The sequence below is a fragment of the Bos grunniens genome, chromosome 12 (assembly GCF_055505025.1).
Source record: "Bos grunniens cultivar Pamir isolate PY7600 chromosome 12, Bosgru_T2T1.0, whole genome shotgun sequence".
In the NCBI taxonomy this organism is placed as follows: Eukaryota; Metazoa; Chordata; class Mammalia; order Artiodactyla; family Bovidae; genus Bos; species Bos grunniens.
Genome location: NC_141176.1, coordinates 92,980,452 through 93,007,823, shown reverse-complemented (window position 1 = coordinate 93,007,823; position 27,372 = coordinate 92,980,452). Strand labels below are relative to the sequence as shown.

The window sequence follows — 27,372 nt, the reverse complement described above, 5'->3', positions numbered from 1 at the left end:
AGGAAACGCAAAGACCCAGGGACAAGGCGGACGGGTGGAGGCCCGGGGGTGGGGGGTCACGGGGGCAGAGGGGCCAGGGGACTCGGGGGTCTCAGCCTGGCTGTGGGAGGCCGAGGCACACTGTGCGATTGACTGGATTGAGCCTGGGTGTGGGGGTTCCACACCGGAGCTCTAGAAACGAGAGTGCTTCCTCCAGGTCACTGGGCAGACTTCCCCAGAGCAGCGGCTTCGCCCACCCAGGGCTGTTCTGAGCCGCAGACGCCTCCACGGAAGAGCCAGCTCAGTCCCGACCCTGTGGACAGACGCTGCCGCCCCACGTGGCTGGCGGAGGCTGTGAGCTGCAGTCCAGACGGTGTTCTCATTGGTGCCACCTGCAGAGACAGAGGAGGAGTGCCTGCCACTCGGGGAGGCTCCTGACAGCGGCACAATGACCAGCCCGGAGGTCAGCAGGGCTGACTAAAGGCAGAGCAGCACGTCGGCCGCCCGCAGCCAGGGGCAGATATGGAGAAGTTTCAGGCTGCGATGCTGCTGGGGGCCGTCGGGGACGCGCTGGGGTTCGGGCACGCTGCCAGGGAGAGCAGCAGCTTGGGCGCCAGGGTCCAGGAGGAGATGGGGAAGGGAGGTGGGCTGGACCACCTCGTGCTCTCGCCGGAGACGTGGCCGGTGAGCGACAACACCATCATGCACATGTCGACAGCGGGGGCCCTCATCACAGGTGAGGCTCTGCCCCGGGGCGGGGGTGGCGGGGGGATCCCGAGGTGAGGGGCCCAGAGCCCGGGGGTCGCCTGCTGCTGCGGCTGAGACCGGCTCGTCACATGGGGTCCCCAGCAGACGGGGTGCGCCTCCACTGCGTCCCAAGACAGCCTCTTGGGTAACGGTGTCACTTTACTCTGCTCACCTGCAGACTCGGGTTCTTAAGCCAAGACTTTGCATTGTGTTTGTAAACATTCACTCAGCAAAGCCTGTGTATTCAGAGTTAAACGCAATCAAAGGGCTCACTTTGGGCCCATTTGGGAGGAAACCTCAACTTCTCACTGTGAGTAGTTAGCTTGCTTCTGAATTTATTTCAAAAAATATATAAAATAATAAGCCAGTTTGCAGTTGCGCCGATTAAGATGATATTTGGGGGGAGCTGCTTCTAAATCCCGATGAGTTGTGGTTAAAATGCCGTCTGCCAAATAGGGTTGAGCCTGGAGAGTTGCTGGAGGTTACCCTACGAAAATGCCATGAACTGGTTGGTTTTGGGGGAAACAGAGTTTAAGTAGCAGGTTGATTTCAGGAACACGTTTTTACTGAATTTCGGAAAAGCAGCGGGCGTCTGGGTGAGGCACAGTCTCCTTACAATTGCTGTTGAAAACCTGTCAGAGGGTGAGGGCGCCACTGCAAAATTAGAACCTGAGGCGGCTCTGAGTGGCTGGAATGTGTGTGTCACCGAGTGCTCACCCGCCAGCCGCCCGGGAGCCGGGTTTAGCTCAGATGTCACGGCACAGGAATGCTGTCTGCTCCAAATAGCAGGCGGAGAACTGAGCCTCAGATAAGATAGTGTCACAGCAGGTTGACATGACAAGCCGTCCTTCTGAGTCTGCAGACTCCGAGATCCGGGGTGGGGCGGGGGGGGGCAGGGTGCAATTGTGGGGCTTCCGGGCCGTCTCTGGGCAGGCCCCAGGCCCCTCCGTGTCCCATCCCCGGGCCCTCCTGTGGTGCCCACCTGGCAGAGTCCCTGGCATGCCTCCAGCCTGCACTGTGGTCCCAGGACTCCCTGCCGTGGCTGCTGTCAAGAACGTGCTCCCCCGGGTTGGAGCAAGTCACATCCCCTTGGCAGGAATAGGGCGGAATCCGCCCGGGTGAAGCATGTGGATCCGGAGCACATTGGTAGCAGGCCCAGTTCTGATGGGCTGGGGCGCAGCTGGATGCGGGCACCTCTGGACACATGCCCTCTGGCCCACAGGTGACCATGATGCACTCGGGCAAGTCTGTGCCCCAGAAATTGTTTTCACTCTCTAAACATCTAAGTTTAGTTTTCAAACCGCCCAACTTTTTTCTTTAATAACAAACTGTAGCTTGTGTAAGGGGCATGGCAAATAGATGGGGAAACAATGGAACCAGTGACAGGCTTTATTTGCGGGGGGGCTCCAAAATCACTGCAGATGGTGACTGCAGCCATGAAATTAAAAGATATTTGCTCCTTGGAAGGAAAGCTATGACCAACCTAGATAGCATATTAAAAAGCAGAGACAGAGACATTACTTTGCCAACAAAGGTCCGTCTAGTCGAGGCTATGGTTTTTCCAGTGGTCATGTATGGATGTGAGAGTTGGACTGTGAAGAAAGCTGAGCGCCGAAGAATTGATGCTTTTGAACTGTGGTGTTGGAGAAGACTCTTGAGAGTCCCTTGGGCTGCAGGGAGATCCAACCAGTCCATTCTAAAGGAGATCAGTCCTGAGGGTTCATTGGAAGGACTGATGCTGAAGCTGAAGCTCCAATACTTTGGCCACCTGATGTGAAGAGCTGACTCATTTGAAAAGACCCTGATGCTGGGAAAGACTGAGGGCAGGAGGAGAAGGGGACGACAGAGGATGAGATGGTTGGATGGCATCACTGACTCAATGGACATGAGTTTGAGCAAGCTCCAGGAGTTGGTGATGGACAGGGAGGCCTGGCGTGCTGCAGTCCGTGGGGTCGCAAAGAGACGCGACTGAGTGGACTGACTGAGCCACGTGCATCACAGCGCCAGTGGAGCCTGACTGTGGGCCTGTCTCACCGTGAGTGTTATCATCGCATCTTCACGTCACCCTTCAGGTCGACTTTATTACAGCGGATTACAGATAAAGGGACTGACACAGAGGAGCTGTGTCATCAGCCCAGTGCTGCCCAGCAAGTGCAGACAGAAGCCTGACAGCCTCGGCCTGCCCCTGGAGCCCCGACCCAACCCAGGGCTGCAGGACCTGCGCTGTTTCAGGGGCCTGACAGACCGTGGCTCTTCACGTGATTTCCAAAGGCAGGTAGGGCTCGCCGCCCCAGGCGTGTGGCTGTGGGCCGGGCCCTGCAGAGCGGTGGGTGCGCCCAGCCATGCCCACTCCGCCATGCCTCTGAGACAGGCAGTGCTGAACAGAAGTGGGCACTGAGCGGAACGTGGCGTCCAGGGCCCCGCAGGGCAGGCGGGCCCTGCAGAGTGGAGAGAGGTCCCGGCCCCACAATCCTCTCCCCAATGCTGCCTGTGGCGGCATTTGAAACGTCGGTATTACCGAGTGATCCAGATGGGTCTCCTGCCTTCTCTCCGTCATGACTTCAGCCAGGAGGCTCACAGGGGGCTTTGTAGGTGGATCTGTCGAGTGGGGGAGACAGAGAAGTGAGTTCAGTGGCCGCATCAGCTCGCAGAGGAGCTCGGGCCAGAGGGCGCGAGGCTCTGTGGCTCTGAATTTGGGATCAGCTCCCGGCTTTTGCTGCCGTTTTGCTTTTAAAGAACTTTTGTCTCTTCAAAAAGAAGTAATTCCAGAATAAAACGACTCATCTTAGGGGACCTGGAAGGCCCAGGCTTCTTCTCCTTGGACTGAGACGGTAGAGGAGGTGACAGAGAGCCCGGTCTTGCCCCTCCCTGGCCAGGGCCACCCAGCACCACCTGCTGTCATCCGATGTTGCCAGCGTTACCCAGTGTCACCTGGCGTCACTGTCCATGGGCCAGATGGGACTCACACCCCCAGCCCGGACCCCACAACACCCCCGCCTGGCTCAGAACTGAGGCAGCATGGCGTGGCAGAGTCGAAGCAGCGGCCAGATGGCGCCAGGCCTCTGCCCCACTGCTGAGATGGGGGTGGACAGGAGCCGCTCCCCCGCAGCGCAGCTCCCAGAGCAGCGCTGGGACCCGCGGCGCACCCCCACTCTGCCTGGACTCGGGCGTCTGCCCTGCCCGCCTGCACCAGGGCCGGAGGCAACCTGGGTTTTGTGCCAACTGTGCTCTGCTGCCAGCTCTGCGCCCAGGGTGGGCGAGAGAGAGGGGGCTCCGCTGCCAGCTCTGCGTCCAGGGTGGGCAGGAGGTGGGCAGCGTCCTTCTCCACCCCCATGGCCCCCAGAGATGGGGCTTCACTGGGAGGGCTGCACGCAGCCCTGCACAGACAGGGCCCGGTGCCGTCAGCCTCGCTGGCAGGCACGCCCTCTGCCTGCTCCATCCCATCCGCTCTCGTGTGACCAGGCCCCCTGGGCTCCAGCTTTGGAGGGTGTGTGGTCTCTGTCCACCACGCTGTGGACTCACTTAATGGCAGAAATGCCCAGTTGTGATGAAAACCCATTCACAATCCCTCGCTGAGCCTACAGCAGGCAGACAGGGGCCTGACCCTGCAGTGGGGGCACATGAGGACATCTGGACACCGGTCAGCAAGCCCTCTGTGCCTGGCACCCTGAGATCTCCAAGGACACGCTCCAAGGACACGTCCCCAGACTGCCTTCCTGAGGGGTCGTGGTGGGAATGCTGGGGATGGTGGGGGGGGGGGGGCGTGGCTGTTTGGCTGGAGCGGGGAGCAGGCAGCTGGGCTGGGAGGGCAGCTCTTGGCACCCTGGACGGGGGACACTGAGGGCCACGGAACAGGTGGATGTCGGCCCAGCAGGCCCCTCATGGACAGAGCCATCGCTGTGCATGAAGACCCCAGGTCTTCCTAGACTCTTGTGTGTAACAACGAGAAACCACAGCCTCTGAAATGAGATGAAATCCAAAGCGCACTGCGTCTGCAGTCAGGTCTCTCCGGGGAGCCGGTCCCAGGGCCTCCCTCCTGTGGTGGGGGCGGGCCGCGTGCTGGGGCTCATCTGATCCTCCCTTCCTCCCCAGACTTCTGGTGCCTGGACGACCTCTACCGTGAGATGGTGCGGCGCTATGTGGATGTCCTGGAGAAGCTCCCGGAGCAGCGGGCAGACCCGGCCACCCTGGAGGGCTGCTCCCAGCTGAAGCCAGACAACTACCTCCTGGCATGGCACACGCCATTCAACGAGAAAGGTCAGGGCGCTCTCCCCTTCCTCTGAGGAGGCGGGGCCAGAGGGCCTCGGGACAGGGCCCTGTTCGTCACCCCCAATAGGACCCCAGGGACCCGGCCCCACCTGGGCACCAACCGGGGATGCAGGCATCTCAGTCACCATCCCTGGTGTGCCTTAAGGATAATCTCCCACTGCTTCCCTTTTAAACGTGTGCTCTCAGCCAAAACAAATGTCTGTGTCTGTGATGATCCCATCTGGGGTGATGTTGGCAGGCAGCCTCTGCCCCTAGGGCTCTGCTGCTGGGGTCCTGGACCCGACCTCTGGGCTCACAGCAAGGGCAGGCCTGACCTCTGGGTTGATGCTGAAGGATACCATCAAGTCAAAGATCAGATCAGATTAGATCAGTCGCTCAGTCGTGTCTGACTCTTCGCGACCCCATGAATCACAGCACGCCAGGCTTCCCTGTCCATCACCAACTCCCGGAGTTCACTGAGACTCACGTCCATCGAGTTGGTGATGCCATCCAGCCATCTCATCCTCTGGCGTCCCCTTCTCCTCTTGCCCCCAATCCCTCCCAGCATCAGAGTCTTTTCCAATGAGTCAACTCTTCACATGAGGTGGCCAAAGTACTGGAGTTTCAGCTTTAGCATCATTCCTTCCAAAGAAATCCCAGGGCTGATCTCCTTCAGAATGGACTGATTGGATCTCCTTGCAGTCCAAGGGACTCTCAAGAGTCTTCTCCAACACCACAGTTCAAAAGCATCAATTCTTCGGCTCGATAAAGGACAGAAATGGTATGGGCCTAACAGAAGCAGAAGATAATAAGAAGAGATGGCAAGAATACACAGAAGAACTGTACAAAAAAGATCTTCACGACCAAGATAATCACGATGTTGTGATCACTGACCTAGAGCCAGACATCCTGGAATGTGAAGTCAAGTGGGCCTTAGGAACATTTCACTACGAACAAAGCTAGTGGAGGTGATGGAATTCCAGTTGAGCTATTCCAAATCCTGAGAGATGATGCTGTGAAAGTTCTGCACTCAATATGCCAGCAAATTTGGAAAACTCAGCAGTGGCCACAGGACTGGAAAAGGTCAGTTTTCATTCCAATCCCAAAGAAAGGCAATGCCAAAGAATGCTCAACTGGCAAATAAAGAAGCAGGGAATATGGTCCGTAAAAAAGAGAAATATCAGTAAATCAGAAACGACAAACTCTGACAGTCATTAGAGTTATCAGGTAAGGATATAAAATTGTGTGCGTTCTATACTTCTGAAAAGTTAAGTAGATACATTAGGACTTCCCTGGTGGCTCAGATGGTAAAGCGTCTGCCTACAATGTGGGAGACCTGGGTTCCATCCCTGGGTTGGGAAGATCCCCTGGAGAAGGAAATGGCAACCCACTCCAGTACTCTTGCCTGGAGAATCCCATGGACGGAGGAGCCTGGTGGGCTACAGTCCATGGGGTTGCAAAGAGTCGGACACGACTAAGCGACTTCACTTTCACTTTTCTTTTCTATACTTTTGTAGGTACACAAAAGACCTACATCTCAGTTCTAGAGAAAACACTGCAGTGTCTGAGTGAAACTCACTGACTGAGATTCACAGAGGATTAGACATTTCAGAAAAAAGATGAGTGAGTTTGAAAGGCAGAGCGATAAAAACTGTCCACATAAAACTGGGACATAAAAACCGGGACACACAGAGAAGAAAGAACCCGAAAACGTGGAGGGACATCAGGGAGCCATGGGACAGGTCGGAGCACTGGGTCCTTAAAAGAGGAGGGAGAATAGAAACGATGTGGAGAAACAGTGGCCAGAATTGTCCAAAGTAGATTTTAAAAGACGTGAATGCACATGGCCCAGAAACTCAATAAATTCCAAGCATAAGAAACAAACAAAAACCTCCAACAAGACCCACAGCCATCAAATCACTCAGAACTGTCAACAAAGACGGAGCGCGCCTCCCTGCGGACCGCCAAGGTGAGGGCGGCGGGTTCCAGCGGAAGCAGCACCTCCGGGCGCAGAGAAACCCGGTCAGACCGACGCCCAGAACAGCGAGGCCTGAGCAGCCTCTGTGGGCGGAGCGGAGGAGTCCATGCCCGAGGGTGCCGGGGAGAGATGCCCGCACGTCCTGACCACCTGCACAGGCCACGCGGGCAGCATTTCATCTGTGAAGGAAATGACGATGGGAACGCAGGCCCAGCATGCTCACGGGGAGGCTGCCGACAGCGGCAGAGGCTCCGGAGCCAACCGCACACGGCCCCTCCGGGGAGCGGAGGTCAGGAGCCCCCAGGCGCCCTCTCCCGCCTCAGACGCAGCCGCTAAGAGGCCAGGCAGGCAGGTCACGCGCTGGAGAACGCACTGCTGAGCACAAGTCTGCGAGGGATGTGAACCCCAAGGACGCAAAGAACTTGTTTTTTAAAAGTAACTTTGTTTATTTATTGTTGCCAGTGCGGGGTCTCCGTCCACCCGGGGCTTCCTCCAGCTGAGAGATGGCGCTGCCTCTCGGCAGGGGCCTCTCCTGCTGTAAGCACAGGCCCGGGCACTCGGGCCTCAGCAGCTGTGGCCGTGGGCTCAGTTGTCACGGCTCCCGCGCTCTAGAGCACAGGCTCAGTCGTGGTGGGGCGTGAGTGTAGTCTCTCCACGCCATGTGGGGTCTTCCCGGATCAGGGATCAAATCCGTGTCTGCTGTGTCGGCAGGTGGATTCTTTACCTCTGAGCCCCCAGGGACGCCCTGAAGACCTCTCAGAGCCTAATGATGAGGGACGTCCCTGGTGACCCTGTGGTTACGAACCCGCCTGCCACTGAAGGAGACGTGGGTGGGATCCCTGGTCTGGGAGGGTACCACATGCCGCGGAGCAGCTAAGCCCGTGTGCACAGCTCCTTAACCCGAACCCTAGAGCCTAGAAGTCACTTCCACACCTCGTGGCTCGAGAGCAGCCCCCACTCATTGCGGCCAGAGAAAGCTCACGTGCAGCGACAAAGACGCACTGCGAGCATAGATGAGTAACTAATTAAAAAGCCCTGATTATAGAAGAGCAACCCCACACAAAAGTGGGAAAACCACTGAGACAAGCGCTTCACCAGGGAAGACATGTGCATGCCAGGGAAGCACACCCGTTATCACATGCTGACACGGAGCCACGGTGAAAGGCCCCAACCTCACGGGTTCACCCCCAACCTCAAAGGCTCACCCCCAACCTCACAGGCTCACCCCCAACTTCACAGGCTCACCCCAACCTCACAGGCTCACCCCCAACCTCATAGGCTCACCCCCGACTTCACGGGTTCACTCCCAACCTCACGGGCTCACCCCCAACCTCACAGGTTCACCCCCAACCTCACAGGCTCACCCCCAACTTCACAGGCTCACCCCAACCTCATAGGCTCACCCCCAACCTCAAAGGCTCACCCCCAACTTCACGGGCTCACCCCCAACCTCACAGGCTCACCCCCAACTTCACGGGCTCATCCCCAACCTCATGGGCTCACCCTCAACTTCACGGGCTCACCCCCAACCTCACAGGCTCACCTCCAACTTCATGGGCTCACCCCCAACCTCACAGGCTCACCCCCAACTTCACAGGCTCACCCCCAACCTCACAGGCTCACCCTCAACTTCACGGGTTCACCCCCAACCTCATAGGCTCACCCCCAACCTCACAGGCTCACCCCCAACTTCACAGGCTCACCCCCAACCTCACAGGCTCACCCCCAACCTCACGGGTTCACCCCCAACTTCACGGGCTCACCCCCAACTTCACGGGTTTACCCCCAACCTCACAGGCTCACCCCCAATCTCACAGCCTCACCCCCAACCTCACAGACTCACCCCCAACCTCACGGGCTCACCCCCAACCTCACGGGTTCACCCCCAATTTCACAGGCTCACCCCCAACTTCACGGGTTCACCCCCAACCTCACAGACTCACCCCCAACCTCATGGGTTCACCCCCAACCTCACGGGCTCACCCCCAACCTCACAGGCTCACCCCCAACCTCACGGGTTCACCCCCAACCTCACGGGCTCACCCCCAACCTCACAGGCTCACCCTCAACTTCACGGGCCCACCCCCAACCTCACGGGTTCACCCCCAATTTCACAGGCTCACCCCCAACTTCACGGGTTCACCCCCAACCTCACAGACTCACCCCCAACCTCACGGGTTCACCCCCAACCTCACGGGCTCACCCTCAACTTCACGGGCCCACCCCCAACCTCACGGGTTCACCCCCAATTTCACAGGCTCACCCCCAACTTCACGGGTTCACCCCCAACCTCACAGGCTCACCCTCAACCTCACGGGCTCACCCCCAACCTCACAGGCTCACCCTCAACTTCATGGGCCCACCCCCAACCTCACGGGCGAGCTCGCGTTGGCAGCGGTGTCCGGATGTGGCGGAGATTCCAGGGTGGGGGGTGTGCAGCGGTGTGGCCACTTCGGAACCTGGTTCCGCAGTTTCTCACACGCTGAACATTCATGCGATGTGTGAGCTCAGCGTTCCTCTCAGAGATGTTTACCCAAGAGAAGAGAAAGCGCCCATCCGCACGAGACTTGGTCATCAATGCTCATAGCACCTTTATCTGTATTAGCCTCAGACTGGAGACAACTCGATCGTGCATCAGCTGGAAGTGGACCAACCAGCTGAGGTCCCTCCACCCACACGGTGGAGCCCAGCTACGGACACACAGCGCAGACAAGTCTCAGCAGTTACGCTGCATGAGGGGAGCCAGGCGAAAAAGGCTACTTTCTACATGACTCTGTTTGTATACGTTTCTGAAGGGGGCAGAGGCACACTTTGGGGTGACAGATGCATGTGCAGTTTTTCCTTGGGTACCGGTTTCCGGGGAGTATCATGTCAAGACAACACGCATTTGTTAAATACATGTGGCCGGTTGTCCGTCAGCTGTAGCTCAGGGAAGCAGCTTTTAGGAAGAGGGGCAGACATGACTGGGCGTGCACCGTGGACGGTTCTGGCTCCTGCGTTTCCCAGCCGGGCCACACTGGGAGCGGGCCCCACCCCAGCCGAAAGCCTCTTTCGTGGCTGCGTCTGTTCCAACACGTGCCCCCATGCAATTTCTTTCGTCTCTCGTCTTAGGAATGTGGGCAGTGTCCCTGTCTCTGAGTCACCGACACTGATAAACGTGGGCACAGACTGCTGTGAGTGTCCAGGTTAGGTGGGGTTGCAGGCAGAGGTCTGAACTCGGGTTCTCCACACAGGTTCGGGGTTTGGCGCTGCCACCAAGGCGATGTGCGTGGGGATGCGGTACTGGCAGCCGGAGCGGCTGGAGACGCTGGTGGAGGTCAGCGTGGAGTGCGGCAGGATGACGCACAACCACCCCACAGGTGATGGCGCGGGGGCGGAGGGCGGGGCTCGGGGTGACCGGGAGCCACGCTCGGGAGTGTGCCCCAGCGGGCGGTGGGGCGTCCATCCTGGCCTCTGTCCCGAGCGTGGCCCTGGTGGGCAGGGGTGGGGGGGTCCATCCTGGGCCTCTGTCCCGAGTGTGGCCCCAGCAGGGGACGGGGTGTCCATCCTGGCTTCTGTCCCAAGCATGGCCCCGGTGGGCGGGGGGTCCATCCTAGCCTCTGTCCTGAGCGTGGCCCTGGCGGGTGGGGGTTCCATCCTGGGGCCTCTGTCCCGAGCGTGGCCCCGGCAGGCGGGGATCCATCCTAGCCTCTGTCCTGAGCGTGGCCCCAGCGGGCCGGGGGTCCATCCTGGCCTCTGTCCCGAGCATGGCCCTGGTGGGCAGGGGTGGGGGGGTCCATCCTGGGCCTCTGTCGCGAGCATGACCCCAGCGGGTGGACGGGGGGTCCATCCTGGCTTCTGTCCCAAGCATGGCCCCGGCGGGCGGGGGTTCCATCCTGGGGCCTCTGTCCCGAGAGTGGCCCCGGCAGGCAGGAGTCTATCCTGGCCTCTGTCCTGAGTGTGGCCCCGGAGGGTGGGGGTCCATCCTAGCCTCTGTCCCGAGCGTGGCCCCGGCGGGCGGGTGCAGGGTTTCCATCCTGGCCTCTGTCCTGAGCGTGGCCCCGGCGGGCGGGTGCAGGGGGTCCATCCTGGCCTCTGTCCTGAGCGTGGCCCCGGCGGGCGGGTGCAGGGGGTCCATCCTGGCCTCTGTCCCGAGCGTGGCCCCGGGGGGCAGGGATCCATCTGGCCTCTGTCCCGAGTGTGGCCCTGGCGGGCGGGTGCAGGGGGTCCATCCTGGCCTCTGTCCCGCATCCCAGGCTTCCTTGGGTCCCTGTGCACCGCCCTGTTTGCATCATACGCTGTCCAGGGAAAGCGGCTGGAGCAGTGGGGGCGAGACATGCTTCGGACAGTGCCGCTGGCCGAGGAGTACTGCAAGAAGACCATCCGGCACCTGGCAGGTGAGCCGGCTCCCGGCAGCTCCATCCACACACAGAGTGAAGTGGCCAGGCCCAGGGGGAGGGGGCTCCATGTGACAGGCGGACCCCAGGTCTGTGGTCTGTGGTGTCACCTGGCCGCAGAGCGGGAGGCCCGGTGTGGGGACCCTCTCTGGGTTCTTGAGACGCAGGTTCCCCCTCACCCCCAGCATCATCCATGAGCCAATGGAGCTGCACAACGATTCAGAAAAGTTACCAGTGCCTCTGGGGCTTGGATGTCAGGCCATTAATTAGGGGCAATGAATGTCCTGTCTCCTGACTTTGCAGGCACAGCATTGAGTTAATAAAAACACTCATGTTCAGAATTTCCATGAGAAGCCGCTTTGATCTTGCGATGGTTGCCTTACTTCAGCCCATCATCAAGCATCCTTTCCCCTCTCCATCTTCCCTGCTAGTATCTCAAAGCAGCTACAATGTGTGAGCATCTTTTAATTTTGGGAGCCATTGCTAAAGCCCCAGGCCCCCCTCCAAGCCCATCTGGGCTGGGGCATGGGCTCTGCCTCTGGCCCTCCCCATCGCTGTCCACGGTGCCCGGCTGGACGGCCGGCACAGCCTGCTTCCCGCTCTTTGTGTCTAGAGTACCAGGAACACTGGTTTTACTTTGAAGCTAAGTGGCAGTTCTACCTGGAGGAGAGGAAAATCATCGAGGACACGGAGAACGAGGCCAGCTTTCCTGACCGCTATGATGCAGAGGAGAGGGAAAAAGTAGGCTCTTGGGCCCGAGATGGATGGGGTGGGAGAAGTGGGGGCCACTGCCCCGGATCCCAGGCCAAGTCCTGCCTACCTGTGGGGCCTGTGGGGAACCAGGGAGGTGAGCTGAGGGAGCGTGTGGGGGGCTGTGGAAAACTTCATGCAGGAAGCCCGTGTGAAATGGCTACTACTTTTATGGTTTCATCTTCTTGAATACAAACACAATTTGTGCAAAAATAGTCCATCTCACTTCATCTCTTCTGAAGACCAGGGATATAGGGTTGTCTAGGATGAATAAATTGGTGCAAACCAGTGGCATTCCCCATGCTGAGAAAACCCCTGAAGTGGCTGAAATCACCGGGATCATGATTGGCAACACAAGAGAAAGCCTGTGTAGCTACAGTTTAACCAAGACAGACATTTATTATCCTCACATAAAGGGTATTCAGAGCTGGTCAGAAGTCTCTTGCAGTGAGGAACTGAGGATCTTCCTGTTTGGCTGCTCTGCTATTCTGAGAACTTGCCTCATAGTCCAAACTGGCTGCTCCCGCTCCAGCCAGCACACCTGTATTCCAGGTGTCAGGAAGGTGTGGAGGAAGAAGCAGCACCCACCCTTTCCTTTTTAAGTGCTTCCTACTGCCCTTTCATTTATCCCTCACAAGTCCCCTGATGCAGAAAGACTCAGTCACACTGTTCTGGAGATGCTGCTGCCTCAAACCAACTGGCTTTGTTGCCAAGGTGCAGCGGTGTGACCTGCCTGCGTCCATCTCCCTGGCTGTGTCTGGCCCCTGCCCCTTATCAGTTTTCTCTCCCAGACAGAGGGACCTGCCCTGAGGCCCCAGCCGCTTGAGCCACCGTTGCTCCCACTGTGTCCACCGACTGGTCTGCAGCCCAGAAAACACCCACAACCCACCCAGCCTCACTTGTCCCCGTGCCCCGCGCAGGCCACAGTGACGCCCGACCACAACATTCCAGGCCCCTTGCCAGCCATCTGCATCACAGAATTTGCCGCCTTTGTCTGCGGGACAGCTGGGGTGTGAGAGCCCTGGGAAGCAGGCCTTTCCTGCCCACTGTCCACCCTCAGCCGGGGGCAGTGCCTGGACACAGGGGTGTCACATCAGTGCAGGGGTGGGCTGGGAACTGTGCCCCGAGGCCCTCGGCATGGCCCGGGCCAGGCCTCTGACCCGTGGTGCCTTCCCCAGACGTACAGGAAATGGAGCTCTGAGGGTCGCGGGGGCCGGCGGGGCCACGACGCCCCCATGATCGCCTACGACGCCCTCCTGGGAGCCAAGGGCAGCTGGACGGAGCTGTGCCGCCGTGCCATGTTCCATGGAGGTGAGGGGCCGCCTGCGGGCCTCCTGCTGGGAGGAACACCCACCTCCCCAGCACCAGGGGCCTCTCCGAGCGCCCAGGGGTGCCCAGCGGCACCTCTCGGGGCAGGCAGAGGGGAGAAGGGGGCAGTGACCTGGGGCCTCGGGCGGGTAGGGAGGAGGGGGCTGGGAGGTGAGGTCAGCGGGTGGGGGCACCGTGAGGACATCACCCCTTCAAGGCCGTCCCCTGAGTGCTGGGTCCTGGGCTGGGAAGACCTCTGCACGCAGGGGTCCAGCCGTCCAAGGAGCGGGAGGGGACACCCCGCCCCCTCACTGGGCTACAGCCGAGGTCAGGGCAGAGGCTGAGACAGCTCAGCCCCCTGGTGAGGGGATGCGGGGCCGGGGGCGGGGACCACGGGGCAGCTCTGAGGGTCCCGCCTCTTCCAGGTGAGAGCGGGGCCACCGGGGCCATCGCCGGCTGCCTGTTCGGGCTGCTGCACGGCCTGGACGCCGTCCCCGCGGGGCTGTACCGCGAGCTGGAGCACCAGGAGGAGCTGAGGCGCCTGGGCGAGGCGCTGCACCGCCTGTCCTCGCAGGAGAAGTAAAGCCCTCCCCGCGGGGCCACACGCAGCCCCGCGCCGTCTTAACCCGCCCTCCGGGCTCCCGGGGCCTAACTGCTGCATAAAATGCATTGTTTGTCCGGTGAGCGTGTCCTCCCTGCCCTGGCCGAGCCTCATGCCTTACTGATGTCACTCTGCGTTCAACAGCCTCAGACCTCCAAATACAAGGTCACGAAGGGCCTCTTGGACACTCGGTGTATTTTATTCTGTTGCAAAACTAACGCTCTCTGCTCACTGACTGGACAGCACTAACCGCCACGGCTCAGCTGGGACGGCCTCGGGCTGCAGGGCGTTCTGCACGCCTGCTTTCTAGCTCTTAGCGAGGCCTGTCCACCCCACACACCGCTGGGTTCCCAGCCCCGGGGGGCAGCTGCTGTGTCTGCATCCTCACTGCGGTGTGTCCAGACCAGGAGGAAGAGCGGCCCCCAGCCCGAGCCTTCGGGGCACCCCACACGCTTGTCTAACCGCCAGCCCATGTGTTTAATCACACCAGCGCTTAACACCAACCCCTCTGGGAGCAAGTAACCGAGGACGCCTGGAAACGGGATGTCCGTCCCCAGGCTCGCAGATGAGGACAGAGCTGGGCCTGCTCCCTGTGGTCCGGCTTCTCCCTGAGGACACTCGCTCTTGTTAAAAATAACCCTGACCACAGCCTTGGTGAAGCAGCGGCTAGCGTGAGCGGAACAGTGGGTGGCGGCTGACACATAACACGTGCTTCACCAGCTTGGCGGGCCTGTCGTGGGGTGGCCGTCCCCACGGGGAGAAGGCTTGCTGCGGAGCAGTCAGGCGCGTCCCCTCCAGACACGCGCGGCACTCACCCCAAGCCCTGGGCCGCAGTGACCCGGGGCGCGTTTCCAGCCGAGGCCATGGGTGGTGCTCCGCCGGCCCGCGGGGCCCCTGGCTGTGCTGACAAGCCCTTGGCCTCACACGCATTGCGACACAGGGGCTCCACGCAGCGCCTCTGAGCCACCGAACTAACCTCGCTGCTCAGGACTCTCGGCAGTCAGAGTCGGGGGGAGGGCAGGTGCCCCGCCGCGTGGGTGCAGGCAGGGCTGGGGGTGTGGAGATTAACAGAGTCATCTTCCAGGAAGGGAAGCCGGCTAAGGTGAGTCGACCCTGGCCCAGGCGCACAGGACGTGTTGGGCTTCCACGCAGCCTCTATGCCACGTGCCCCGCCCTCCCGTCAGAGCCGCGTGCCCGCGCCACTGTGCCCAGGGTCGGGGAGCCCCTGGGCTGGAGCCGTGGGGCCTCCACCCTCCTGATGATGCAGGAGAACTAATCGCCTCCTTGGGAGTCAGGCAGCGAGTCTACTTACAGACTGATTATAAACTAAAACACAGAGATTCTCAGGCTCATAAAATTAGAGAGAAGTTCGTTCCCCCCACTTCCTTTTCCTATTCCAGGGAAACGCAAATCTTGAAAAGAAAAAAATCATAAAAGGAAAGACAATCCCATATGTACTCAGATGTTCTAAAATGTAATAGTTGCTGATTTCATTTTTATTAGAAGGGGGATACGTACACACAGCTTTAGAAACCCAGTCCATAAATTGAGGTGTGGGACCCAGGATCCCTCAGACCCTCACCCGACTGGTGTCACCAGGCTGAGAGGTCACGGTGCCTACACGTCCTTCCAGAAGGCTCTGCACACATACAGTGAGGGTAAGCGGGGTGCCACACACGTGCATTTGTGTGATACACACACACACGACTTCTCTGCACAAATAGGAATCACACATTACCTGTGACTTGTTATGGGTGTTTTTCACTTGACACTTTTCTGGACATTTTCCTAGATCATCACACATACATCTCTCTCCATCTCTTCAGCTCTTGCCTGAAATTCCATTGCCCTGAATTTGGTGGCCATTTCCCTCCTGCATTTGTACTGCACGCCTGCATTACGGCCCCAGGGCCGGTCAGGACGTGGGTGTGAGAACCACAGGTTCACACCCTGCGCCACAGCTTCAGGGAGGGGCCCTCCAACAAGCCGACCCCCACCCCCAGCCCCCCTGCCTCCCTGAGCGCCCCATCAGTTATGAACCCAGCACCCGGACCAGACGGAGGGAAATACCAACCAGATGTCAAGCAGGAAGCCTCCAACTTTGTGCTCCACCGAAAAGTGGAGTTTGAAAACTCCGTCCCCGAGACTCACCCTGAAGGTGTAAGGGATCCCTGGGGTGACAGAGGCAGCGCTGACCACCTGGGTTAAGACGCCCCCTGTCTTGACCTGTTCCCGGTGAAGGAGTGGATATGACGTGAGCGCCGGTGTGGCGGAAGGATGCCAGCCTCGAGCCTTTCGGGGGCTCCAGCGGCCAGCCACCCGCTCAGCCTCGGCTTCTCTGGACGGGGCTTAGGTTCCGGGGCCGAGCTGCAGACAGGTGACGGCCAGGCTAAGCCCACGTCAGCTCCTCGGGCTTCTCCTCTCCCCTGCCCACCCCCAGACAGAAGCGAGGAGACACTGGGCCCCAGACGTGACCAAGGAGACGCGGGCTGGTCCTCCCAGATGCCAGCGAGGAGACGTTGGGCCCCCAGACGCGAGCGAGGAGACGCGGGCTGGCTGGAGCCTGACCACAGGCCAGCCCTGCAGCACAGGCAGGGCAGGTCACCCTCGACCCAGAGCCTCACCCACCCCGCCAGGGCTCACGCGCCCCCCTGGCCCAGGGGCGGTCTGCTTTCAGGGCCCTGGAGGCCCTTGTCAAAGCCAGTGGCTTTTCTTCCTCCCTGTCCTTTCCCATTTGTTTTCAAGCACTTCAAGCACAGAATCGCAAACAGCTTAAGGAATCCACGTTCCCTTCGCCCAGCTTCACCCACTGTTACTATGCTCACACTGGACCCCATTTACTGCAGGGGCTTCTCTCCCTCTCATGACATGCAGACACACGGAGACACCAGCAGAGACACACACACACAGACACATAGACACACAGACACACAGAGACACACAGGCACGCAGAGACACACAGACATGCGTAGAGACACACACAGACACACAGAGACACACAGGCACGCAGAGACACACAGGCATGAATAGAGACACAGACACTCACAGAGACACACAGACACACCTAGAGATACAGACGCGCATAGAGACACACAGGCACGCAGAGACACACACAAACACGCACAGAGGCACGGACAGACACACACACACAGACGCACATACAGACGCACACAGCAGCCCTAGTCGCTAGGCATGAGGGGTGTGTCCCCACAGCACTCTGCTATTTAACTCTCAGGTCCTGAAATAGTATCCGACCCTCAGGGCTGGAGGCAGCCTGTGCCCAGGAAACCTTTATCTCAGCGGGGGACGCGGGGGCGGGGCCGTCCAGTCGCTGCCCCCAACACACGCCCACGTGCTGCAGAGCCGGCCCAGGCCAGGCAGAACAGGGGCCCTGGTGGGGGCGTGGCCCCGCGGGCGCTGGACGCCGCTGCCTTTTAGGACAAGGAGCGGGTGCAGGACCCCGGCGTCCTGCCCACCTGTGACGGCCGCGGGGGCCCGGCACTGGCCGGGGGGCGCGGTGTCGCCGGCGCTGACTGGTGATCCTGTGTTTCAAGTGACCTCTCGGGAGCCTGAGTTCCTGACAGGACCACCCTGGGCATGTCTACTGCGGCCCTACTGCTTCCACTGGCCCCCGGAGAAACGTGCTCCGCTCTCCTCCTGGGATGGGCTTGCTCACGCCCACCCCGGGGCTGTCCCCCGGGCAGCGCTGGGCGGGCCCCTGCGATGGGCAGGCTGCAGAGGCCCTGGGCTGGGAGCTGGGGGCCCGGGCGGGCCGCGGGAGGGCGCGGGCGGGCGCAGGCGCAGAGCGCGGCCCCTCCGGCGGGCTCGGAGCTCAGACGCCGGTGCTGCCCCGCCCCGCCCCGCCGTTTCTGCTTTCAGCCGCGGTCCCTGCGCCCTCTCGGGGCTCGCTGCCTTCAGGGCTGGCCTGTTGAGGAGCCTCGCCCCCCACGTCGGGGTCTGAGGCTGGAGAGGCCCCGCCGCACGAGGTTCTCACGGTGGGTCCTGGGCGCTGCGTCCGCTCCGGGAGCCTGCCGGAAACGCAAGTCCAGCGCCTCAGACCAGCCGCTCTGGGTCCTGGGGGCCGAGGCGAACGCGCGGAGCCGCGCTCTGTGCGAGCTCACGGCGCCGCGGTGAACGCAGGGTTCCCAGGAGAGGTCCGCGGACGCGTCCAGCCCCCTCCGCCTGGACCCGAGCAACTCAGCCCGAGATCCGCTCCCAGGCAGTGGGCGTGCGCCCGGCTCACGGAGGACCCCACGGCTGTCACACCGCTATGGAAGCCCCCCTAACGGCCCCTTAAGAGAAGTTTGTGTGCAGCTTCTGAAAATAGAGCTCTCGCTTCTGCAAAAATAATAGAAGTACGAAAAGAAAGTGTGTTCGCAGGCTTGCGTCCAGCCTCTGTGTTTCTGCCCGCTGTGTGTCCAGCATTTTCCCGCCGCAGCCTTCTCCCCGCAGACTCAGAAGTGCTGGTTTCCGAGGCTCTGCCCGCCGCCCCTAGCGTCAGCCACTTAGCGTGTGTCCCGGCCCGCACACAGCCCAGTAATCTTCGCACTGTGCCGATCATCTCCGGGAATGAGCGGCCAGTGGGGGAGGGCTGGACTGCGATTCTGGGCCCGTCTTTGCCAAACGACCAACTGTAGAGGCTGGGCCCCACCAGGGAGGAGGCTTCAGCAGCACTCGGCCGACAGGCTCAGGGGAAAGTGTCTCGTCTGGACGTCGGACTGAGACCCCCACCCCAGGAGTCCTGTAGAGGCACCGCCTGCAGGTGGCCAGGCTGGAGTGAAGGGTCCTTGGGGACAGGGCTGCAGGGTGGGGCTCAGGCTTCTCAGTCTTGGGGTTTCTCTGGGGGCGTTTCTTAGGGGCTCAGGAAGGCGGCCCGGGTGGTGACCTCAGCCCTCCTCCCTTGACACACAGCGAAGTCTACCCACTCCAGCTCTGCGGCCACCACTCCATCATCCCCGCCCCCCCATCACTTCCACTCTAGTGAGACCCTCCAGCGCCTGAGTCCCACTGTCCACAGCGGGCAGAGTCTCAGAGCTGGGGACGTTCCCCTTCGGGCTGAGTCAGGGCACGGTGTGGTTAGAGGAACCAACAGAACCACAGAATAGAAACTCCTTTTGCTTTTTCCTACCTTATGCAATGGCACCCTACTCCAGTACTCTTGCCTGGAAAATCCCATGGATAGGGGAGCCTGGAAGGCTGCAGTCCATGGGGTCGCTGAGGGTCGGACACGACTGAGGGACTTCACTTTCACTTTTCACTTTCATGCACTGGAGAAGGAAATGGCAACCCACTCCAGTGTTCTTGCCTGGAGAATCCCAGGGACGGGGGAGCCTGGTGGGCTGCTGTCTGTGGGGTCACACAGAGTCGGACACGACTGAAGTGACTTAGCAGCAGTAACCTTATGCAAACAAAGCTCATTCAATTCAGTCACTCAGTCACACCTAACTCTTTGTGACCCCTTGGACTGCAGCACACCAGGCCTCTCTCCATCTCCAACTCCTGGAGTTTACTCAAACTCATGTCCATTAAGTCAGTCATGGAGTCCGTGATGCCATCCAACCATCTCATCCCCTGTCATCCCCTTCTCCTCCTACCTTCAATCTTTCCCAGCATCAGGGTCTTTTCCAATGAGTCAGTTCTTTACATCAGGTGGCCAAAGTATTGGAGTTTCAGCTTCAGCATCAGTCCTTCCAATGAATATTCAGAACTGATTTCCTTTAGACTGGTTGGATTTCCTTGCAGCCCAAGGGACTCTCAAGAGTCTTCTCCAACACCCCAGTTCAAAAGCATCAATTCTTCAGTGCTCAGCTTTTTTTATGGTCCACCTCTCACATACATACATGACCACTGGAAAAACCATAGCCTTGACTAGACGGACCTTTGTTGGTAATGTCTCTGCTTTTTAATATGCTGTCTAGGTTGCTGCTGCTGCTGCTAAATCGCTTCAGTCGTGTCTGACTCTGTGCGACCCCATAGACGGCAGCCCACCAGGCTCCTCTGTCTATGGGATTCTCCAGGCAAGAACACTGGAGTGGGTTGCCATTTCCTCCTCCAATGCATGAAAGTGAAAAGTCAAAGTGAAGTCGTTCAGTTGTGTCCGACTCTTAGCGACCCCATGGACTGCAGCCTACCAGGCTCCTCTGTCCACGGGATTTTCCAGGCAAGAGTACTGGAGTGGGGTGCCATTGCCTTCTCCAGCTGTCTAGGTTGGTTGTAGCTTTTCTTCCAAGGAGCAAGCATCTTTTAATTTCATGGCTGCAGTCACCAACTGCAGTGATTTTGGACCCCCCAAAAATAAAGTCTGTCACTGTTTCCATTGTTTCACCATCTATTTGTCATGAAGTGATGGGACCAGATGCCATGATCTTAGTTTTCTGAATGTTGAGTTTTAAACCAACTTTTTCACTCTCCTCTTTCACTTTCATCAAGAGGCTCTTTAGTTCTTCACTTTCTGCCATAAGGGTGGTGTCATCTGCATATCTGAAGTTATTGATATTTCTCCCAGCAATCTTGATTCCAGCTTGTGCTTCATCCAGCCCGGCATTTTGCATGATGTACTCTGCATACAAGTTAAATAAGCACGGTGAAAATATACAGCCTTAATGTACTCCTTTCCCAATTTGGAACCAGTCTGTTGTTCCATGTCCAGTTCTAACTGTTGCTTCTTGACCTGCATACAGATTTCTCAGGAGGTAGGTCAGGTGGTCTGGTATTCCCATCTCTTTCAGAATTTTCCACAGTTTATTGTGATCCACAGAGTCAAAGGCTTTGGCATAGTCAATTAAGCAGAAATAGATGTTTTTCTGGAACTCTCTTGCTTTTTCAATGATCCAGCGGATGTTGGCAATTTGATCTCTGGTTCCTCTGCCTTTTCTAAAACCAGCTTGAACATCTGGAAGTTCATGGTTCACGTACTGTTAAAGCCTGGCTTGGAGGATTTTGAGCATTACTTTACTAGCGTGTGAGATGAGTGCAATTGTGCAGTAGTTCGAGCATTCTTTGGCATTCCCAAAGAAATCCTTTCTTTGGGATTGGAATGAAAACTGACCTTTCCCAGTCCTGTGGCCACTGCTGAGTTTTCCAAATTTGCTGGCACACTGAGTGCAGCACTTTCACAGCTTCATCTTTTAGGATTTGAAATAGCTCAACTGGAATTCTATCACCTCCACTAGCTTTGTTCACAGTGATGCTTCCTAAGGCCCACTTGACTTCACATTCCAGGATGTCTGGCTCTAGGTGAATGATCACACACACCATTGTGGTTATCTGGGTCATGAAGATCTTTTTGGTATAGTTCTTCTGTGTATTCTTGCCACCTCTTAATATCTTCTGCTTCTGTTATGTCTATACCACTTCTGTCCTTTATTGTGCCCATCTTTGCATGAAATGTTCCCTTGGTATCTCTAATTTTCTTGAAGAGATCTCTAGTCTTTCTCATTCTATTGTTTTCATCTATTTCTTTGCATTGATCACTGAGGAAGGCTTTCTTATCTCTCCTTGCTATTCTTGGGAACTCTGCATTCAAATGGGTATATCTTTCCTTTTCTCTTTTGCCTTTAGCTTCAAACAAGGAAGGCCCGCATTTAAAAAAAAAAAAAAGTGTGAACACCACCGGTGCAAGCAGTTTTCCCAAGTGCTCTCTCCAAGCTCTGCAGAGGCCCGGTCAGAACAATGGCCAGTTAACAGAAGGGGACACAGTGGCCCAGAGGGGCCTGGGCGACCCTGACTCTTGGAGCAGAAGCAGGGACGACTAGAAGCCAAGCCCCTCGGCACCCAGGCCCCATTCCTGGGCTTCCTGAGGTGTTTTAAATGGGATCGTCCCATAAGAAATGTTGTACGGGCTCACCCTAGAAAAACGAAGATAAAATCTGTGACGATTCATTCTTTCCCTGCAGCCCCAGGAGCAGCAAGGTTCGCAGCGACAAGACGCCCATCGCAGTCCAAGCCCTGAAAAAGAAGGTGGGCCGGGTTACCTGCAACCCAGCGGCGCGCGCCATCCTCAGCAGCCTGCTGCTCTACCTGACCGACCGCGAGGACGCGGCCCTGGGGCCTCTTGCCGCCCGGAGGGCAGAGGGCAAGGCTAGCCGGGCCCCTGAGCCCCAGGACGCCCAGCGGCGGCCCACGCGCTTCCAGCTGCTCCAGGCCAGGTTCATGGGCAGCGGCCGCGAGCCCCGCCTCAAGAGGACCCGGGAGGTGGGGCGGCTGATCTTCAAGGACAAGCAGGGCCCTGGAAGGAGCCTGGTGGCCGCCACCATCCACAAGCTGCTGGAGAAGGCCGGGGAGGCAGCCGGTCGCCCGGCCCCCGGCAGGGAGCCACCGGGCCGCGAGAAGCCGCGGGCCCTCCCGGCTGGGAGGAGCTCGGTGAAGAGCATCCTGAAGGTGTTCCTGGCCGCGGAGGAGAAGCAGGCTGCGGAGCAGCCTCCCGCAGAGCCGCCCGCAGCCGCGGGGGGCCTGGCCGCGAAGGCGAAGGTGAAGGCCGGTGCGCGGAGCGCGGCGCTGGCCAGGCTGCGGGAGAAGTTTGCGCAGAGCGGCGGCCTGTGCGCGGAGGCCGGACTCCTGCCGCGGCGCGCGGAGGAGCGCTCGAAGAAGCGCCCGCCGCGGAGGCCGCTGCACCGGCCGGAGCCGCGCGTATTCCGCGTGGCCACCCTAGCCAGTAGCTGCCTCCGCGCGCCGGCCGCCCGCCTCCTGGCCTGCTCCACCGAGCCCGCGCTGCCCTTCAGCGTCGCCACCGTGGTCTGCGGGCCCCGGAGCTGGCTGTCCCACGGCACCCGAGTCACCCACACGGGCGTGGGCCGTGCGCCCCGAGGGGAGACGGGCAGCTCCCCCGACGCGGCAGAGACCCCCGGAGGGAGCAGAGAGCCGGGGTGGCGGCCCCCGCCGCCCTCCAACGGCCCGCTGGCAGCTTCCAGGGACGGCCTGGAGACAGGGCTCCCAGGTATGGAGGCCGAATGTGTCCCCCGGGCAGCCCCCGCTGCCGCCTCCGCCGGGAGCGAAGCCCATCCTGGCTGCAAGCCTGCGAGCTCCGCGCTGGGCCCAGCCAGCCCAGGTGGTCAGGGAGCTGCTCAGGGGGCCAGGGGAGTAAGCCTGGGGCCGCGACCAGGACTCTCCGGAGGCCACGAGGAGGCTGGCCCCGAGGTCACCTTGACCGTGTGCAGCTCAGAGGACGAGATGGACACAGCGAGTGTGGACTGGGTGCCAGAGCCCCTCTTCGCCATCCAGGAGAGCTTCCCAGAAGAGAAGGCGCCGGGACACATCCCCCCACTGGCCGCACTCACCGCACCCTCTGCCCAGGCCGCGTGGCGCACACAGCCGGCCATGGAGCCCCCACAGGTCACGGTCAGACTCCCGGTGGTCCACACGATGCCGCCCCCTCCCGCCACCCCGCAAAGGGCGTCAGGAGACCAAGGCTGGGGTCCTCTGGGCGGGGTCAGTGAGACGGGAAACCCAGGCGCCCCACATTCCCCCACGGCCGAGAGCGGGAGCCGGGGTGCGCCGCCGCAGGGCTCAGGGGCGGCGCCGAGGCTCGCAGCCGCACACGGTACTGCTGCCTGCGGTCCAGACCTCCCCGCGGCCGTCTCCACGACGGAGCCACAGAACAGCTCCCTGGGAGGAAAGGACGCCAGACCTGGGCCTGGGGCCTCACAATGGCTCCTGAAGCCCAAGGACGTGCGTGAGGAGGACGCGTCCCCCCTGAGTTCTGAGCCGCCTCAGCAGTCAGAACTGCAGGAACGGCCAGGCGGCGACGCCAGTGCCTGGGAGAACCGTCGGAGGGGCCACATGGGCTGTGCACCCGGCGGCCAGCAAGCACCGGTGCCCGACAGCAAGAGCGGGACACGTGTCCCCACGTGGCCAGCGGCACCGGCTGGGGCTGGAACGAGGCCCGAGAGCCTGAGCCCCGAGCGCAGGAGCCCCCCGAGGGAGCAGGAAGGACCCCGGGGGGCCCCGCCACGCCTGGAGTCAGCTGGGCACGTGCCTATAGCTGCAGGGAGCGCCAGCCGTGATCTTGGTGAGAAGAGAGCCTCCTCCTCAAATGAAAAGACACCACCTGGCGTCAGAGCCCCCAGGCGGGAGCCGGTGGGCAGCGCCTCCCAGAGTCCCCCAGCCCTGAGCCCCAGAAGCTTGGCAGCTGGGCAGTGGGAGGGTGGGAGGGCTGGGTGGCCCGCAGGCCCGGGTCTTGTGGGTGTCATGGCCGAGGAGGCTGCTCACCAGCCCTGTGGCCACAGCTCGGCCTTGGGGTCCCCGCCCGGCCCCTCTCAGGAGGCCCCCAGCGCACCGACCCTGGCCGTCCAGCCCCACCTGGTGGCTCTGGGTGAACTGGCCACCGGTGACGTGGCCACAGGCGGAGTGAAGGTGGAGGCAGGAGGCAGGGTCGCTGGCACCACGTGGCAGAGGCCTCGGGGGGACAGCCTGGAGCGCCCAGCTCCAGTCCCAGGCCTGCCGGCGCCCCGGGGGAGCCACGGGGCAGGGACTCTGAGGCCTCAGCTTCCTGAGCAGCAGCAGGCAGAGGGCAGGGCGGGCCCCTCGTCCAGCGAACAGCTTCCCCTCAGTGCCGGGCCTTCCCGCCAGCCCGGCCCCTCGTCCACAGCAGTGGACAGGCCATGGGGGGACAGGGTGGCCCCGAAGCACCCTGACCTCCAGGCTTCCGGGCAAGTGGAGGGAGGAGAGCGGGCTGGTCTGGGCACGGGAGAAAGTCGCCATGGACGAGAGGAGGGGTGCCCAGGGGCTGTGAGTCGGGATGGTTCTGGAAGGAAGGGAGAAGGCCTTTGGAGCGAGAGATCCGGCTCGCGAGGGGCCAGGGAGGCTGGGAGTAGGCCCCGGGAGGAGGCTCTCAGCAGGCGTGCCGGGAAGGGCCCAGAGCTCCCGCGGAGGCAGCAAGCGGGGCACGCCGAGGGTCTCCTGGAGGAGCGGAGGGCCCCGACTTCCGAGAGCCAGGCCCTGTCCCCCTCGGGGAGCCCCACGCTCCCAGCAAAGGCCCAGGCGAGCCAGACGGTGCCCCCCAACTCAGCACGGCCCGTGAGCGGCTCAGGGGGAGTGACACTCACAGTGGGCAGAAATGAGGCACCCCAGGTTCCAGCCCCGAGGGGTGGTCAGGGGGGCCCCCGAGCGCTACTGGGAGAGGGGCAGAGTCCAGCATCCCCCAGCCCCAGGGAGGGGGAGATCCAGGCACCCTCCAATATCCAGGAGGGGCAGAGCCTGGCAGCCCCCAGCCCCGAGGAGAGGGAGATCCAGGCACCCTCCAGCATCCAGAAAGGGCAAACCTGGGTGTCCCCCAGTCTCAAGAAGGGGCAGAGCCAGGCGGCCCCCAGCCCCGGGGAGAGAGAGATCCAGGCACCCTTCAGCGTCCAGGAGGGGCGGAGCTGGGTGGCCCCCAGTCTCAGGAAGGGGCAGAGCTTGGAGGGGCAGAGTCCGGCAGCCCCCAGCCCCCGGGAGGGGGAGATCCAGGCACCCTCCAGCATCCAGAAGGGGCAGACCTGGGTGTCCCCCAGTCTCAGGAAGGGGCAGATCCAGGCACCCTTCAGCGTCCAGGAGGGGCGGAGCTGGGTGGCCCCCAGTCTCAGGAAGGCGCAGAGCTTGGAGGGGCAGAGTCCGGCAGCCCCCAGCCCCCGGGAGGGGGAGATCCAGGCACCCTACAGCATCCAGAAGGGGCAGAGTCCGGTGGCCCCCAGCCTCCGGCCAGCGCAAGGCTCTGCAGTGCCCACACCCAAGCTGGGGAGCAGCCTTGCGCCCCGTGGCCCTGCCCAGGAGGGGCCCCCAGATGCCCCCGGGGTGGGGCGCAGCAGGCGCGGGCCACACCTGGCCAAGTACCGAGCCCAGAGCTTCAGTGACCAGAGGTCCTTTGAGCTGTCTTTTAGGCCAACCATCCTCAGGGCCAGCGACAAGTACAGCCCTCCGAAGTGACCCCGAGTGGCATCAGGGGTCCAGGCCTCACTGGGGTCCGGGCACGGCTGCTCCAGCCCCCCAAGCCTGGCCAGAGCCCACAGACGCGGGGAGACTGCTCCCTTGGACGCTGACCCTCAGAGCCGTGAAGGGCCGTTTCCAGTGCTGCTTCCAGGTGACTCCAAGGCCGCTTTCCCTCAGGACCTGCTGAGGAGCGGGACCCGTCACCGGCCATCTCTCCCACCGCCGGCAGAGCAGCGTTCGCGGGCCCGTGAGTCCTGCTGCGGCCTGGGCGGGCGCTGGCCCTGCGGCCGCCCACCTGCAGGGGCTGGGGTCAGAGGAGGAGTGCGCTGGGCTTGGGGTCAGCCCCCCGAGCTACAGACCCCGCAGGCCCCTGAGCAGAGGTGTGGGGAGCCCAGCAGAGCCCCGGCCTGACCCTTCTCCCACAGGCCCACCTGCTCAGACCCAGCGCCTCGGCTCGGGCTGGGGGGTGCCTGCCCCTGCTGCGCCTGGCGGCACCGTCTGATTTATGCTTTTTATTGATTTATACTTTGGTCCACAAACGATTTGAGGCAACGGTTGGCAAAGACGGAGGAGATGAAAACGCTGTGCACGCTGTGTGTCCTTTTGAAAACGAGAAGCAGGAGGGGTTTGTCACTGGTTTTAAACAGGCCAGAACGGCCACTGAGATGCCGCCAGTCACGCCCCTTCGAGTCGTGGAAACATGACGTGAACCTCCAACCCCACCCCAAGCCTGGGACCCGAGGGGCCGCCTCCCACGGCCCCCACTGCCGGCGACACCGTCCTCCCAGCAGCCCCCAGAAAAGAACAGAGAGACCCCCGAGGACTTGCTGGGGGTCAGTGTTCAGCTGGCCCTGGACCCTCGCCTGGACCACCAGGTCCTTCGAGCTTGGCTGGTGGAGGAAGTGTTCGCACTGCAAGTGTGACGTCTTTTCTACAGAAGAAAGACCCTCGAGACCCCTGGGCTGAAATAACCGTTGCGGCAGTGGGTGGGCGGACGGGTGGCCGATGTTTATATCCGCGTTTTAGCTGACGTGCTTTCTTACATTGAAGTAGCTCGTCTACTTTTACCTCGATTCAGCGCTTTCGGGCTCTGTTTACAGACCCGTCTGTGAGCCCCACCTGTGTGTCCGCGTGCTGCCCACGGAGAAGGCGCTGTTGCCGGGGTCGCGGGCGTGCGCTTTTATTTCAGGCGCCCGTCAGGAACAGCATCGCTCAGTTTACAAATTCAGCATTGCGTATTTGCGTAGCGAGGGCACCTTTGCCCTTTGGTCCTGATTTTTTAAATACTTGATTACTTATTAACCGTCAGCTGTTGATTCAGTGTTCCTTATTTTATCCTCCTTTGTATACAAGTTAACTCTAAAATGATCCATTAGGCAAGAATTAACTAAATATATTTTGTAGTATTCTTTCCTTTGAATCTCTACTAACTTTATTCAGCTGGAAATCATCTTGAGAAAGGAAATAAAACACGTGGCTCGTCA

At 60.5% G+C, this 27,372-nt stretch overlaps 1 protein-coding gene across 1 annotated transcript; it reads left to right on the top strand.

Annotated features, from left to right (window-relative positions):
• The first annotated feature begins 363 nt into the window (after positions 1-363).
• ADPRHL1 (ADP-ribosylhydrolase like 1) lies at positions 364-27,372 on the top strand. The gene is made up of 8 exons (XM_086330710.1): positions 364-715; positions 4,819-4,983; positions 10,186-10,311; positions 11,188-11,328; positions 11,942-12,069; positions 13,257-13,389; positions 13,812-13,965; positions 21,883-27,372. Exons 1-8 carry the CDS (start codon positions 502-504, stop codon positions 25,883-25,885), a joined length of 5,064 nt encoding a protein of 1,687 aa, XP_086186836.1. The 5' UTR covers positions 364-501; the 3' UTR covers positions 25,886-27,372.

Coding starts and splice junctions, on each gene's coding strand:
- ADPRHL1 (XM_086330710.1), top strand. CDS start 502: ATGGAGAAGTTTCAGGCTGCGATGCTGCTGGGGGCCGTCGGGGACGCG. Junction 716..4,818: donor AGCGGGGGCCCTCATCACAG/GTGAGGCTCTGC, acceptor CTTCCTCCCCAG/ACTTCTGGTGCCTGGACGAC. Junction 12,070..13,256: donor ATGCAGAGGAGAGGGAAAAA/GTAGGCTCTTGG, acceptor TGCCTTCCCCAG/ACGTACAGGAAATGGAGCTC.